The sequence below is a fragment of the Leptodactylus fuscus genome, chromosome 1, assembly GCF_031893055.1.
Source record: "Leptodactylus fuscus isolate aLepFus1 chromosome 1, aLepFus1.hap2, whole genome shotgun sequence".
In the NCBI taxonomy this organism is placed as follows: domain Eukaryota; kingdom Metazoa; phylum Chordata; class Amphibia; order Anura; family Leptodactylidae; genus Leptodactylus; species Leptodactylus fuscus.
Window position 1 is genome coordinate 172,423,239 of NC_134265.1, and position 16,914 is coordinate 172,440,152.

General features: G+C 39.9%; 1 protein-coding gene across 1 annotated transcript in view; it reads left to right on the forward strand.

Annotated features, from left to right (window-relative positions):
• The window catches only part of ABCA1 (ATP binding cassette subfamily A member 1), an 89,197-nt gene that overhangs the window by 54,750 nt on the left and 17,533 nt on the right, over positions 1–16,914 (forward strand). The window contains exons 17-33 of the mRNA XM_075279861.1: positions 264–468; positions 1,680–1,793; positions 1,893–2,061; positions 2,529–2,660; positions 3,924–4,063; positions 4,663–4,800; positions 4,977–5,197; positions 6,420–6,492; positions 6,635–6,837; positions 7,783–7,831; positions 7,921–8,034; positions 8,392–8,540; positions 10,098–10,222; positions 10,596–10,694; positions 10,809–10,998; positions 12,991–13,085; positions 14,858–14,890. Coding sequence (XP_075135962.1) covers positions 264–468; positions 1,680–1,793; positions 1,893–2,061; positions 2,529–2,660; positions 3,924–4,063; positions 4,663–4,800; positions 4,977–5,197; positions 6,420–6,492; positions 6,635–6,837; positions 7,783–7,831; positions 7,921–8,034; positions 8,392–8,540; positions 10,098–10,222; positions 10,596–10,694; positions 10,809–10,998; positions 12,991–13,085; positions 14,858–14,890 — 2,249 coding nt within the window. The remainder of the gene's footprint in view (positions 1–263; positions 469–1,679; positions 1,794–1,892; positions 2,062–2,528; positions 2,661–3,923; positions 4,064–4,662; positions 4,801–4,976; positions 5,198–6,419; positions 6,493–6,634; positions 6,838–7,782; positions 7,832–7,920; positions 8,035–8,391; positions 8,541–10,097; positions 10,223–10,595; positions 10,695–10,808; positions 10,999–12,990; positions 13,086–14,857; positions 14,891–16,914) is intronic.

The window sequence follows — 16,914 nt, forward strand, 5'->3', positions numbered from 1 at the left end:
AACCCAATAGCCTCTTTCTAAATCCATTATAATTTGTAGACAGAGTAAATTTTACAGTAGATAGTGTTAAAATAAGCCAATGCAATGCTGTGCACCAAAGAGGTGCCACAATAACACCTATCTACATAAAAAAAACTGATGGGTTGATAAATTCCTCCAATGTGTTTTTTTTTCTCTGTAGTCCCAAAATGTCCTGCTCCCTTTCTAGATCAGTAGCATTTGAAATTAATACAAAATGTTTTGCCTCCATATTTTCCTTGCAGAGCTTCTTATCGCCTGTTGCATTTGGGTTTGGTTGTGAAGTTTTTGCACTTTTCGAAGAACAAGGAGTTGGCGTACAGTGGAGCAATCTTTTAGATAGCCCTCTGCAAGAAGATGGATACAGTCTTACTACCTCTTCCTTCATGATGCTCTTTGATACACTTTTATATGGACTCATGACTTGGTATATTGAAGCCGTCTTTCCAGGTAATTTTACATCTTATAATCACTACAACCAGATCGCCTGGCAGAACAGACATTGCCCATAATAACATTAAACTAACTAATTTAGAGCTGTATTAAATGCATAATGAAATGCTACATGATGCCTTGTTTTCTGCAATTTCTTGAGTCAGTCTGAATGATATGTCCCTCCTCTTTCTAACAGTATTCCAATCTAAAAAGGGATTATATTAACATGATATAACTTTGTATAAATGCATATAATTAACAGAAAATTATGGAACAAAATTATCTTTAATGGTTTAAGCATATATATATATATATATATATATATATATATATATATGCATTCTCCATAGTGTTTCCCATAAAGCTGTAATACAGTGTATAGACAATAATAGCAGGTCCATAAAAAATGTAACTGACAGTACATGGATGACATTGTGCTATTTATGATTTCCAAGAATCAGATCAATTGAATAGATGAGACCAAGCTGCAATAACAGAGAGGAATAAGTTGCTCCATAATTTGCAACTCATTTCAACGGCCCACACACAGATCCTTAAAAAATACATCCACATGTCTGAGGCTATAGCAATAAATAGTTCCATTTGTTATCTGTTATTATAGATCTGTAATAGCGGATAGCACACAGACTAAAAATCTGCTCAGGTTCATGAGGTCTAAGGGAGCATTCACACTACCGTTGGTGTCCGCTGCTAATGTCTGTTCAAAATCTTGTGCGGACCCTAGCATCAGACACTAGCTGTGTCCATGACATTTTGCATTGATTTAAATGGACATCCGGTGTGTTCTTTTACAGTCCGTGCCTGTCCTTAACTGTCTGTTCCCAAAGATGTCCGACTTTTCAAGTGGACAGCAAAAACCTACATGTCGGGTTTTGCTGTCCGCTTGAAAATCAGACATCTTTGTGAACAGACACTTAAGGACACCCACGGACAGTAAAAGAACGCACCCGATGTCCATTTAAATCAATGCAAAATATCACGGACACAGCTAGTGTCCGATACTAGGGTCCACACAAGATTTTGCACGGACATTAGCATCGGACACTAGCTGTCGGACACTGACGGTAGTGTGAACGCCCCCTTACATGTCAAGAGCAGTGAATATGATGTATTCAAAATACTGTACCAGATCAAAACTAAAAAGTAAGATATTTACTTTTTTTTTTACAAATCATTGAATAATTGGTCTTTGATGTGCAATTTAGGCCAGTATGGAATTCCCAGACCATGGTATTTCCCATTCACAAAGTCTTATTGGTGTGGAGAAGAACCAAGACAAATACATCACAACAGTTTTTTACATAAGCAATCGTCTGAAGGTAAATGGTTGATTTTATAATTTTATGCTTATTTACAGCCTACAAAATCTAAGGGCTTTCCTTTAAAATACATCCTTAACATGGCGCTTCTTTTTCTAGTTTGTATGGAGGAAGAACCTAGCCACCTTTCACTAGGAGTCTCAATTCAGAATCTGGTAAAAATGTACAGAAATGGTAAAGTAGCAGTGGATGGCTTGTCACTAAGCTTCTACGAAGGACAGATCACTTCATTTTTGGGCCATAATGGAGCCGGAAAAACTACAACCATGTAAGAAGCTTACATTGATTAAAAATATCATAGTACAAAATGTGTTTATATAGTGAGATATAGAAAGGTAAAAGTGCAATTTACCCGTCACTTCTTTATTCTAGGCCATTTTCTAGATACTAAACTCTAAAATGAAGACTAGTTGGTGCCAGTTAGCATTTAACATAATTATAATTTATGAAAGTAAGGCTAAGTTTACATCTGTGGTGGAACCAAAAATCGGCAAAGAGAAAAGTCCTGCACGGAGGACATTTATCTCTCCCAGGTATTAAAATGGAGGACACCCAGTGGACCCCATTATAGGCAATGCGATCCACTGTTGTGCATGTGCAACCCCTGTTGTAGCAGTCCAGATCTCCATCATTCAGGTCCGCCAGGAGCACATGTGAACCTAGCCTAATTGTTAGAGTGGTTAGACATATGATATTGGAGAAAGTAAACCATTTTATATTGTTTTGTCATTAAAGGTCCATATTAACGGGTTTGTTTCCACCAACCTCTGGAACTGCCTACATCATGGGAAAAGACATCCGCTCTGAGCTCAACTCTATCAGACAGGATTTAGGAGTTTGTCCACAACATAACGTCCTCTTTGACATGTAAGTAGTCATGTTAGGACAATTTGATATACGCAATCCTGAAAAATATAGATATAGATGTGAGTGTTGTTAAAGGGAATCTGTCATCAGAACTCAGAATATTAGCCCAGCCCTGCATATAGATGGGTTGGGGTCACTTGAATCAAACAGTGTTTCCCCTTGTGAACCGGTGCCTCTGTTGCAAAGTTATCATGGTTAAAAAAAAGCTTTTTGGAGCAATGAGGGCATTGTTGCCTACCTCTTTTTAGCTTTGACCAGGTCCTCATTGCTCCAAAAGGTCATTTGCATCTATGCGGACCTGGTTGATTGATATGTTGGGCTCTGGCGACAGAATCTCTTTGTGAAACTTTCATTTTGCAATAATAAACATCTGTTTGCACACCGCCCCAAACTGGCACAGTGAATATTTCTTTGACTGCTATGTCTATATCTATATGAATTTATAACGTATTAATGTTGTGCAAACCTAAATAAAAATTTATGTAAACTTTTAGCAGTGTTTAATAAATATATATATTTTATTATATTTCATACAGCCATTTTACTGTAAAATATCAGTGCTAAAGTGTGTTAGTTACATTATAAATATTTAAAGAATGCCACCTATACTTATTTATCCTGTTAAATCATGTTCACTGAAGACCGAGAAGCTCGGGGAAATGTACATTAGACACCTGCATATTTTTCCCATGTCTTCATAGCTGATCATTTGTTTGGCCTTTTTTAAGGTGAATCTGAAGGATTGTGATGAATCAGCAATAAAAGCTCTGGGTTTATCTGTGTCACTTTATAATTTATGCAGTCGGCAATAAACAATTTCTGATAATGCATTGATCTAGAATTTTTATGTAGTGACTGACATCTCATATCAGATAATGAGCTGGTATAAGGTACTAAGTAGAGTACTTACGAAAACACCCTCATAAAACACTATTTTAATGGAGCATAATTTCTGATTTATTTATTTTTTCTGCTGATTTTAATTTAATTAGGAAAGAAATCTGATAGGGTTGTTCATAGTATTATATTGTTGAGGAATTGTGTAATAACTTTGCTTTATTTGTTTAATGTGAGTGGTGATCATGCAGTGTTGTAATAATAATGTGGAATATAACAATAGTATAGAAATAGTATAGAAATAGCCTCCCCATTTGTATCCAGTGCTGAGGACCTATAGGTGATATTTGAGCAGGCGAGTATGGGGTTTTACTGAGGCATGCAGATATGCTTCCTCATCTGTGCCTCTCTACAATTTCCCTCCAGGCTCACTGTTGAAGAACACATCTGGTTTTATGCTCGACTAAAAGGGCTTTCTGAGGAAAAGGTAAAAGCAGAGATGGAGCAGATGCTAAATGATGTTGGCCTCCCCAATAAGAAAAAATCTAAGACAAGTCAACTGTCAGGTAATGCACAATTAATATGTAGATGCATTGTAGGTTCTGCTAGAACAGGGGTAGGGAACGTTCGGCTCTCCAGCTGTTGCAAAACTACAACTCCCAGTATGCATACTGGCTCTGCTGTTCTGGGAACTCCCATGGAAGTGAATGGAGCATGCTGGGAGTTGTAGTTTCATAGCAGCTGGAGAGCCAAAGGTTCCTTACCCCTGTGCTAGAAGGTTCAGTATTCCAAAAAATAGCTTGATCAATATAGTGTTGTCTTTTTATGGAATATTACATAAAGATAGTCGTTCAAGCTATTTTAACCAACATTTAAAAAAAAAACCCAGGGTATTCCTGAAAAATGATGCTACTAAACTCCTACCTGGTACTGGGCTGTAAAATTGTTTTCCTCACTATAAGCTGCACATATTCTATGTACTGTATGTATAAGACCTTTTTGCACTTGTATTGAGTATCATATGCATCACCAGTTGCCTGTGAAATGTGTATGTGTTGTTTATTTCCCATTACCATCTCTATAGATTAGCTTGAAATGTTGAATTACCCATTGCATCAGAATTACAGCAAACTGTTTCATCAGTTATATGGCTTTTGTGTTATAGGTGGTATGCAGAGAAAACTCTCTGTAGCTTTGGCTTTTGTTGGTGGATCAAAGGTTGTCATTCTGGATGAGCCCACAGCTGGGGTTGACCCATACTCAAGGAGAGGCATTTGGGAGCTGCTAATTAAATACAGACAAGGTAAATACTAAATGCCCCATGTCTATGTTTAGTGGGCAGGAAAAAACTTGGAGCAGTGGAGCAATCAAGTATAATAACTTTAAAGTTAAAATGTGATTTATTCCTTTCGACAAAAATGTCAGACTTCTAATATGAGTGTGGACATATTGTGAATTTAGAATATTTTTGTATTTCAGGAAGAACAATAATCCTTTCTACACACCACATGGATGAGGCTGATATCCTCGGAGACCGAATTGCTATAATCTCACATGGCAAATTGTGCTGTGTAGGATCTTCCCTGTTCCTGAAGAACCAACTAGGCACTGGCTACTACCTTACATTAGTGAAGCGAGACACAGACTCTTCTCTTAGCTCCTGCAGGAACAGCAGCAGTACAATGTCTTACTTGAAAAAGGTATGTTCAGTTCTTATGAAGATGATATTTACTAAAATTTGACCACAAACCTACCAGTTTCCAGCACAAGTTTTCCATGAGCTGTAGCGTGGAAGTAGATGGTTAATCAATGAGAAGAATATTATTTAAATTCATTAAAGGGGTTTTCTGGGCTTTTGATATTTATGCCCTTACTTTATGGGGTCTGGCACCCCCACCGATCTGTTGTTCTCAGCAGCCACCAGCCATGGAAATATACCATGGACAAAGCCAAAAGCAAATTGCTCCATCCATTGTGTAGTAGCAGTACCAAGTTACTTCAGCTATTTATTTGAATGATAGCCACTGTGGATAGAGCCAGTTGCTTCCAGCTCTATCCGCCCTATAGATCTGGTGGCTCCTGAGAACAGTTGATTGTGTTGCCAGATGCTAGATCCCCTCCAATCTCATATTGATAACCTAAGGATTACCTTATTACCTAAACTTCATACAGGTGAACTTTTAGAATACAACACTCTAGAACACTCACTATGTTTGTTGTACTTTTTACAGTAACATATTACACATTGTTATTACTGCCTAATTGTTATAGAATAGTTAATGTTCTAAATACCTGGGAATTATCATTAGTTAGATTACTGCCTCATAAAGGAGCTACTTCATTTAACATCTGGGATGACGGTACCCCGTCATTTATAAGCAGGAAAGCAGCAGATCAGCTCTTGCCTGCAAACACAATAGGAGCTCGATGCTGGCAACGCCAACAGGAGCGGGGACCACAGGAGCGGTGATTATTAAAAATAGCAAACATACCAAGGATCGGAAGAGAGAAACCAAGAGTAGGGTAATTATTGTCAATGAGCTCCTTTTCTAATCCTACACCTAACCCTCCATTCTATCCAATCAGAAATGTAACTGTAACTCTTGTAATCACCGCCACTGTTGCCCCTGAGCCTGATATTGGTAGGGTCAGAATCACAAGGCAACCACTTGCATAGTGGCTACTGATTTATATGCTGCTGGATTATATCTTTTTTATGTAAGTGACTTGCTTCCTGCACAGTACACATCTATAAAAACTAACAATCTCCCATTGCCTGTTCTTCTGCTATACAACTACTTAAGTCACTATGTTTGCCGCTGTAAGGAAACTCTTTGCCTCTGCCGCGTGGACATCCTCTTTCACAATAGCCATAGACTCAGGCCTGTTTGTTCACCAATTTTATCTGTATTTATGTTGCAGGAGGATAGTGTATCTCAGAGCAGTTCTGATGCTGGACTAGGCAGTGACCATGAAAGTGATACTTTGACAATAGGTAAATCAAACAGATTTTTCATTCTAAATTACATAGAAGCATATGCATGTTGTGTACTATGTAATCTCTAGTAACATGTACATGAACCAAATATAAAGGTATTACCACAGGCTTTTTTTCTTGTCTTGTATGGGTCTCACAGATGTATCTGCTATATCAAATCTCATCAATAAACATGTACCCGAAGCCCGTCTGGTAGAAGATATTGGACATGAGCTCACCTATGTTTTGCCTTATGAAGCTGCAAAAGAAGGAGCATTTGTTGAGCTTTTCCATGAAATAGATGATCGGTTATTTGATATTGGCATCTCCAGTTATGGTATCTCTGATACTACTCTTGAAGAGGTAACATTTCAGTTCATGGTGTATACAAGTACACTCATTTGGGGCTGAATTTTAGAACACAGATTTCAGAATATATTCTATTTGTGTCTTATAAAACCTTTACTGAGTGTGCTAATAACAGAAAGGTAAATTCTGAATACTACATATAGCATAATAACAGCTGAGGTGGCTGTATTAGGGCCCCTTCACACGGGGTAAGCGCTCGGCTCATTCTGAGCCGTACACGCGAGCGCTTCTAAACACTTCCCATTCACTTCAATGGGAGTGCTCGTAAAGCCGGCTTTATGCACGCTCCCATTGAAGTGAATGGGAAGTGTTTAGAAGCGCTCGCGTGTACAGCTCGGAATGAGCCGAGCGCTTACGCCGTGTGATGGGGCCCTTAGTGTGTCTCAGCTGTGATGAATTCAACCCCAATAAAGTAACAGCAAAGCCACAAATAAAAAAAAGTACATAATTAGAGATGAGCGAGTACTGTTCGGATCAGCCGATCCGAACAGCACGCTCCATAGAAATGAATGGATGCACCTGGTACTTCCGCTTTGACGGCGGCCGGCCGCTTAACCCCCCCGCGTGCCGGCTACGTCCATTCATTTCTATGCGAGCGTGCTGTTCGGATCGGCTGATCCGAACAGTACTCGCTCATCTCTAAACATAATACATCTTTATTGAATACCAATTACGTTAAAAACATACAGATACCTGGAGGAAAAAAAGGGGAGCACAGAAAAACATTTGGATATGTTATCTCAAGTATCTCAGAGAACTTCCCATAAATATAATAATAAGCCTTCTAGTCACCAGAACAAGTTAGCACCTATAGTACAAGTATAACTAGCTGTAGTCTTACTAGTCCATAACAAGGGATTATCTGTGATGAAGATAAATTAAAATCGATGTGAAGTATACTATACATTTTGATATTTTCTGATTTGTTTCGTGATACAGATATTCTTAAAAGTGGCGAACGACACAGGTGTGGACGCAGAAACTTCAGGTAAACAGCAATATGCAGCATGACGTTTTTTTGATTGATTTGCTTATCATATTTCAATACTTCACACATTGCTGTCTTCCATTTTATAGATGGAACTCTGCCTGCTAGGAGGAAAAGATATGCTTTTGGAGACCACCAGAGTTGTCTACGACCATTTACAGAAGATGATAATTTAGAAACCAATGACTCAGATGTGGATCCAGGTAGAAACATATTCTTTTGTTCTCCTTATGTAACATTCAGCTATTAATAAAGTCCAGTTTAAGTTTATCTTCAGAAGGAAAGCATTGTTACTGAAATCATATTGTTTTATTCTAAGTAGAGATGAGCGAGTACTGTTCGGATCAGCCGATCCGAACAGCACGCTCCATAGAAATGAATGGATGCACCTGGTACTTCCGTTGTGACGGCGGCAGGCCGCTTAACCCCCCGCGTGCCGGCTACGTCCATTCATTTCTATGCGAGCGTGCTGTTCGGATCGGCTGATGCGAACAGTACTCGCTCATCTCTAAATCTAAGTTACATCCAGGTTGTGACCTTGCGAGTGCTTTTTCCTGCAGAATCGCGAGAGACAGACTTTCTCAGTGGCATAGATGGAAAAGGATCATACCAACTAAAAAGCTGGAGTCTGATGAGGCAGCAGTTTACAGCATTACTGTGGAAGAGGTTGCTTTATGCTAAGCGCAGTAGAAAAGGCTTCTTTGCACAGGTCAGTAAAAATCAGAAATGAAACATTATGAATGTACGCTCAACAGCATGTCAGCTGTGATATGTTAATTCCAATGGTGTACCTACAGTGGAGGTAGGGAAGGCAATTGGGGCCCCTGGAGGAAGGCTTGCAGGTCCCTCTCACATCACTTTGATCTGTTTTGATATCTGAAATTCCAAGTATCATAAATCATTTCACCCACTGCTCAGTTTACTGAGATATATGATAAAGTTTGTCAGGCATGTCCTCCCTCCCCACCCTGCCAGAGTCTAGCAATAAGAGTATAAGTAAATGATCTGTACTGATAAATATCATATGACTATAATGAACCGGACATGTTAAACACAGTGACATTATGTAAGATGGATTCTGATAATTACTGTATTTTTTGTGGTGATCTTAAATATAGCATAGGACAGGCATCCCTCTGATCAATGTTATAAGGAATTGTTCACAGCTGAATATAGTCACTGTTTATAAACACTCTTCATATTTATGACAATAGTCATAATCAACATACTAATCACATTGCCAGTCAAATCTTGTGTGTAAACTCGATGTTAGATCGGTTGGAGGCAAGTGTCCAGCACCCTCACTGATCAGCTGTTTAAAGAGGCCTCAATGTTCAGGCGATCATTGTGGCCTCTTCACTGTTCACCAAGCACAGTGATGTACATTGTATAGTAATTGACTGAGCTTGGTATGCAGCTTTGCTTCATTCAGCTGAATGGGACTGAGCTGGAGCTACATAGCTAGTAGAGCTGAAGAAAAACATGTCCATGTGACAAAACTGGGTTAGAATTTTTGTAACAGCTATAAGTTTTGTAGCTTTGTCCCATTCACTTGAATGAAGTTCTGGGGAATTTATTATAGCTTCTCTTTAAACAGGACCTTTCACCACCTCCACCAAGTCCAGCCCTTTAGATCAATTGATAGGCACTCTTCCACTGATTCTAGCACAGTTGGAATTTTTTCTCTAATGCAAACTGTTCCCGGACAATCAGTGCTGTTAGTTTTGTTGCTTGATATGCTATTTAGGGTCAGGAGGGCGCTGTCAGGCAGGTAAGGGTCCCTTACCTGACACTGCCTTTCTGACATTAAAGGGCTTAAACAGTGCATCAGACACCAAAACTAACTGTGCTGTTGCTCAGGAATGGTGGGGGCTAGAGATAAAATTCCAACTGTTCACAGATGCTAACATGAATTGGTGGAGGTGGTGAAAGGTCCTCTTTAATATCAGTTCTTTCAGGCATACAGATCTTAACGTATTGCTAGTCATATGTCTTCAATGTAGATTTAACAGCACGGTAAACATGGAGGTGTTTACCATTTCAATAATGTTTTAATTTTACAGAAATTATCTAAGTAACTGACAGCTCCTCTACTTTATATTTGCAGATGTTTAAATATATCTCAATATATATAAGTTTTGTAATAAATTACTAAAGATTCCAGTTTGTTATTAGAACAGACTTTGCATCTAGTGCTTGGAAATGCCTATACATAGCATGAGACTCCACAGCCTTTTCAAGTAACTCAGTATCCCTCTATTTCCAGATTGTATTGCCAGCTGTTTTTGTACTCATTGCACTGATGTTTAGTCTTATTGTGCCACCTTTTGGGAAATATCCCAGTCTTGAGCTACAGCCGTGGATGTATGATGAACAGTATACCTTTTTCAGGTACGTTTGTTTAAATATCAACATTTTTTTTCTTAGCTTTATACTGATATAATGTTAAAGCTTTTTTAGGCTATTTTTTCCTAATAAAAGAACACTGAAGCTTCACTAGAAATAATCACCTGCTGTACTCGTGTCTCTAGTTTATTATCACTGCTGCATGAGTAATGTTTATTATGTATCAGCGCATCTGATATCTTATGAGCTCCGGTTTCTGGTATGCATTATATTATTAGTCATTAGTCTGCCTGTGAGACAGAAATTTTACGGTATATTTATTTGTCAACGATATTGATGCATGATTTAGAGGGTTAGATGACTTGCTGATGGTATTATAATGGCTGGCTGTGAATTACTGACTTTGTGTTGCTCATAGCAATGATGCTCCAGAAGACTCTGACACCCAAGCTCTGTTAAAAGCTTTGCTACAGAAGCCTGGCTTTGGAACGGCATGCATGGATGGACATTCCATTCCGTAAGTATTAACTTCTGCATTTTACATCAAATTTATTTATTTTTCTTATTTTTTTGGGGAAGTAGATGGAAGGGTTGACACTTAATGCAGTTAAATTTGCATTATACTTTACAGGGGTGTTCCTTGCTCAGGAGAGGACCAAGTATGGAGAACTCAGTTTGTCTCACAGTCTGTGGAGGAGCTATTTCTTAATGGTAATTGGTCAATGGAAAACCCCTCTCCAGCCTGTGAGTGCAGCAATGAGAATGTAAAGAAGATGCTTCCAGTTTGTCCCCCTGGCGCCGGTGGCTTACCACCTTTTCAGGTATTTTGTTTAGAATAGCCATAACTTTAGCAATATATAAAATAAAGCACGTTATTTATGATGACTGGTGAAGAGGGGATAAAACTAATATTTAATAAAAATACTAATAAAAAACTATTGTAAAAAATACAATATTAGCAGATTTCCCCAATGATATCATGGCTGTTCATTTGAAAATTCGTGGGTCCTGCATATTGTACTTCATAACAGGGAAATTTTCCTGCAGGCATCAAATGCAGAAATGTTTATATGCAGTGTTTTTTTTTTGTTTTTTTTTGCTGTTTGACCAACATTACTTAAAATTACATAGGTTTAAGTTTATATTGGATTAAGCAGTATCAAGCAAATATATCCGTGTTTGTGGTCACTGGAAACTCCAAGCAGATAGATAACAAACTGGAAATGCATTACACCATATCCTGTTATGTAGTACATTATGTAGGGAACAGACAATTCCCTGAACAATTTGGCACAGCAAGCAGCCATAGATTATTAATGTTATTCTTTAGAAGCAGATCTTAAGCAAACAGTAATTTCATCATTCTAACGGTAACACTGCTAGTCTAGTGGTGCAATAGCTATTTGGTTCTTGTGTGATGTAGTTGGTTATGAAAAGGATGTTATAAAACTAAAGGGGAGCTCTATAAAACTGTCTAAAAAAAGTCTCTTGCCTAGACCAGCCAATCACAGCGCAGATCTCAGTTTCCAATAGGCAACAAAGATCATTTTTGTTTTTGGCAATTTCATAGATCTGCTCCTTTTGTGTGCAATACTAATACTAGGAAAAAGTATGTTTTTGTACCGTGTTAGCCAGTGGATATGAAATATGAAAAAAACAAAAAACTTGAGTCTTCAATAGTTGATACCTTTTTTTAATGGCTAACTAATAATGATGAATCATCACTGATCAAAAAGCAGCCATAAAAGACCACTCTTTGAGCTGATAAGGACCTTGTGCACTGATATTTGTTTCCTTGTATGTACTAATGACCATCCGCCCTCCCACCTTACATTCTATTCTTATATGCCTCTTTGTACATAAATATGCATCCTTCAGAAATTGGTTTTATACTATAGCTGAGGAAGAGGCCGAGAGCTTCGAAAGCTTGTAATCTGTCATCATTATGAGTTAGCCGTTAAAAAAGGTATCAACTACTGAAGACTCTCAAGTTTTTTTTTGTTTTTTTTTATTTATAATACTAATACTGTCAGTCTTTAGGCTTGGTTCAAAAAATCAGTATGCCATCCGTTTGAATTCAGTTTGAGACTAAAAACGGACTGATGCACATACTAATTGTATACTGACAACTTTTTATGCTGATAGTAAACACTGTCCTTCCCCTAGAGGACAGATAAGGGGATTAAAAGTAGAAAATTATAAACAGAGTAGAGATAAGTACATTTATTATATGATATAAGGACAATTATTATATGTCCTTATCTCTACTCTGTTTACAATTGCTACTTTTAATCCCCTTATCTGTCCTCTAGGGGAAGGACAGTGTTTACTATCAGGTGTCAGTATACAATCAGTATGTGCATCAGTCTGTTTTAAGTCTCAAACTGAATTCAAACGGACAGATGGCATACTGATGTGTGAACCAAGCCTTACACTGCACCACATTTTTCACAGTATCTAATGCTTATTGATAAACATGGTGCACCTTTAGACTGTGTATTCTAACTTTACCCCACTTATTACTTGACTTAATTTCAGACAAAAATGTGCCCAGATTTTTTTGAGCATAGTGTTGCATATTAAGTCCAGCTCCTTATCAACAAGCCCCACTTTTTTCCCAATAAGCCTCGCCCTCCTGTTGGTCAAGGTGCATAAACTATAATACTTAGAAAATGATGTGTAAAGCATGTAAACCAGTATTTTGCGACACATTATGGCACAGTTTTCATTAGCTTATCAGCTCCAGTGCAAACACTCCTATGTGCTGTGCAGTTATTCACGGCTGTGATTTTTGTCTGACTTTTTTCAAACAGAAGAAACAAAACACTTCAGACATCCTGCAAAATTTGACAGAAAGGAATATATCAGATTATTTAGTGAAGACGTATGCTCAGATTATCGGCAAAAGGTAAGTGACATCTCAGTTATAATTACTGTACAGTAATCAATTCTTTTAATTAGGCGTCTTCTAATCCTGCAGTGTGATACAGGCTTTCAACACAAACCTTAAAATAATCTGGAAACTCACAAAAACAGAAGCAGGGAATTTAGCAGACATAACCATAGTTATAGATAGTAACATATTTATTGTGTATAATGTCTGCATAATCTATTGTCATGCCAATAACTATTACACTTTAGTAGTATCTTTTGTACTTTCTCTAACAATCCAGATGATTTGATAATTCAACCTACTGTATTCATTTTCATTAAAGGCTTTTTCCAGCCCCAGTGTAATATTTCCTAATGAGTGCATATTAAAATAATAAATCTTTACTCAACCCGGCCAGGATTCCCCATTGCTCTGGTCCATAGAATACCTGGCTCTTAGCTGTTTTCTGGTATCTCCTGATGCTTTATTCAGCATCTCAGATTGTCTCCTGTGGTGTGAATAGACATCAGCGGTTGACCATTGCCCCTATAAAGCATTATTACACTTTATTTTCTCGGGCTGTAAAACCCTTTTAAAGGCTAGGCCCCAGATAAGGCCCCACTTTGTGAAAAAACTAAAAAAGAAGCATTTATGCTTCTTCATTCTGATAAATCCACTCCTGGCTTTGACTCAAAAAAGAAAACAAAGAAACAAAAAAAAATAAATACTGCTTTTCTGCAATGTGGGGGCTATCCTAATGCAAAGGCGCCACACAGCGAATCACTGCCAAAAAAACACTCCAGAACCCCATTTTTCACAGAATATCCACAGTTTTTCTCTGGAGACTTTCTGCCCCTATTATACTCACATGGAAAAGGCCAGCGTTATCGTAACTATAATTGACATCCTGTCACTTTCACAATTGTGTGCGGCTTGTGAAATCACAGTTTTCAACTGCAGAGTTTTTTATGCAATGTGTGGATAGGATATGCCAGAATCCCATCCACTTTGCAGGTAATGTAATATGCTGTGTTTTTCACAACATGGGGCCACAGCCTAAGGGGGCATTCACACGGAGGAAGTTGGCGCTGATTCAGCCATGATAATTTGTGGCAGAATCAGCGCTGAAAAAAAGACTCCCATTGACTTCAATGGGTTCCGTCTTCCGCACAGAAGACATTGAAATCCATGGGAGGCTTTTTAACCCATTGGGTTCCGTCTTAACCATTGGTTTCCCATTGGGTTCTGTCTTCCGCACGGAAGACATTGAAATCCATGGGAGGCTTTTTAACCCATTGATTTCAATGTGTTCCACACGGAAGACAGAACCAATTGAAGTCAATGGGAGTCATTTTTTCAGCGCTGATTCTACCGCGAGTTATCATGGCAGAATCAGCGCCAACTTCCTCCGTGTGAATACCCCCTAAAGATATTTTCTGACTCCAAATCTATAAGATAATGTGATATCATCTGTTGGGGTTCAACATCAGGACCCCGAACAGATCACTTGTTGCATCAGCCTCACGTCGGAAGCTACCAGTAGATGGACACCATGTGCAGTGCCATTCGTAGCCAAGGAATAGGAGCGGTGCTTCAGATCCCCAGAACCACCACTATGCACTGGACAGGGGTGTAGATAGGTGTTCAGGGTCAAAACGTGATTTGGGGATGGAAAAGACCTTTAATGTCAGATTAAATGAATTTCAATGTTTGATAGTGTTCGTTTATTTATTTTATTGTTATATTTGCAGTTTAAGGCTATATGTAATCTGAAACTATTTGTAATACTTTTTTTCTCTCTTCTTTAGCTTAAAGAACAAGATCTGGGTTAATGAATTTAGGTATGTAATTGTTTGTGTTTGTACTGTTTACACCAGGGGTAGGGAACGTATGGCTCTCCAGCTGTTGCAAAACTACAACTCCCAGCATGCATACTTGTTCTGCTGTTCTTGAAATTCCCATGGAAGTGAATGGAGCATGATGGGAGTTGTAGTTTCACAGCAGCTGGAGAGCCGAAGGTTCCCTACCCCTGGTTTACACTATCTGTGTGTATAGTTGGGTGAAATAACATTATTAGTCTTTGTTAACGTATGTGTTACACATTGCCTGTGTTTCTGCTTCTGATATCGTTTAACATTTTTCCTGTTAAACATACTGGTAGGACCTGATGGACATCCTTAAAGGGATTCTACCATTAAAGCAACTTTTTATCTAATTACCACGTCGGAATAGCCTTAAGAAAGGCTATTTGTCTCCTACCTTTAGATGTGGTCTCCGTCACGCCGCTCCTTAGAAATACTGGTACTTACCGGTATGCTATTGAGGTCTCGGCAGAAATGGGGGCTTCCTTCTTCTTCATCTGCCTCCTCCCCTTGTCTGTCGTCTTCTTTCTTTGTCATGTCTGACTCCTGTGCAGTCGGCTCTGACAGCGAGACCCTGTAAGAGCCGACTGCGCATGCTCGGTAAGGTTTGTACAGCCCTCCGACGCGCGAGTGAACTCATCCAGGCGTCGGAGGGCTGTACGGACCTTACTGAGCATGCGCAGTCGGCTCTAACAGGGTCTCAGAGCCAACTGCACCAGGAAGAGGTGTTACAATGGCTGGCGGACAATGCTTCCAGCACGTTCTCCACCAGACAGTCAGCCTCTACCTCAACTCCTCCTCCTACCCAACAGTCTGGTCCTACTTCCTCACAACATGCCCAATCTTCCCAGCAACCTTATCCCACCTTTCCCACCTCCCAGGAGCTGTTTTCGGGTCCATTCACTGTCCCTCTCTCTGTCCCACTACGTCCTGAATCACCAGAGGTAACAGATGAGTTGCTGTGTCCTGATGCACAAACACTGCAGCATCCGTTATCTCCTGTTGTTGTTGTTGACCAGCAATCTGCCCTCAGTGATGACAATGACGACACACAGTTGCCATCAGGGCAGCCTGTTGCCATCGTCTGTGTACAAGAGGAGGAGGATTTGGAAGAGGAGGTGGTGGACGATGAGGACACTGACCCGACCTGGACGGGGGGGATGTCAAGCGGGGAGAGCAGTGTAGATGTGGAGGGAAGTGCAGCACCAAAGAGGATGGCTAGAGGCAGAGGCATGTCCAGAGGCAGAGGACAGCTGCTTCACCGAAGCCAAGCCACAGCCAGCAGGGCCGAAAATGTTCCCTCTTGTAGCCAGCCTAAAAACACTCCCACATCGAGGCCACGGTCTTCAGTGGTGTGGAATTTTTTTAATGTATGTGCGGCAGACAAATATACTGCGGTTTGCACACTCTGCAACTCCAAACTGAGTAGGGGCTCTGAAAAGAGCAACCTTACGACCACTGGCATGCGCCGTCATTTGGAAGGCAAGCACTGGGCTCAGTGGCAGAGAGCAAACGCAGGACAATCATCGTCCGGCGTTGCCGCCACTGCCTCTCCCACTGTTGCCAGTGCTGGCGCTGCAGTCCAGACCAGCAGCCAGGAAACCTCCACATCTGCCTCCACCACTTTGGAGACTTCTCCCTCATCCTCCCCTTTTCCTGCCTCAGCTCTTTCTCCTGCCTTAGCTCCTTCTCCTGTACCATCATGCGCCTCTTCACAGCAACCCATCTCCCAGACTTTTGAGCGCAGGCAAACATACAGCGCTACCCACCCCCATGCACAAGCCTTAAGCGCGCACATCTCCAAACTCCTGGCCCAGGAGATGTTGCCATTCCAGCTTGTTGAAACCCAGGCCTTCCATGACCTGATGGCAAGTGCCGTCCCTAGCTGTCACTACTTCTCCCGCTGTTCCGTTCCAGCTTTGCACCAGCACGTTTCACGCAACATCAGGCGGGCCTTAAGTTCTGTGATTTGCACAAAGGTCCACTTGACCACCGACGCGTGG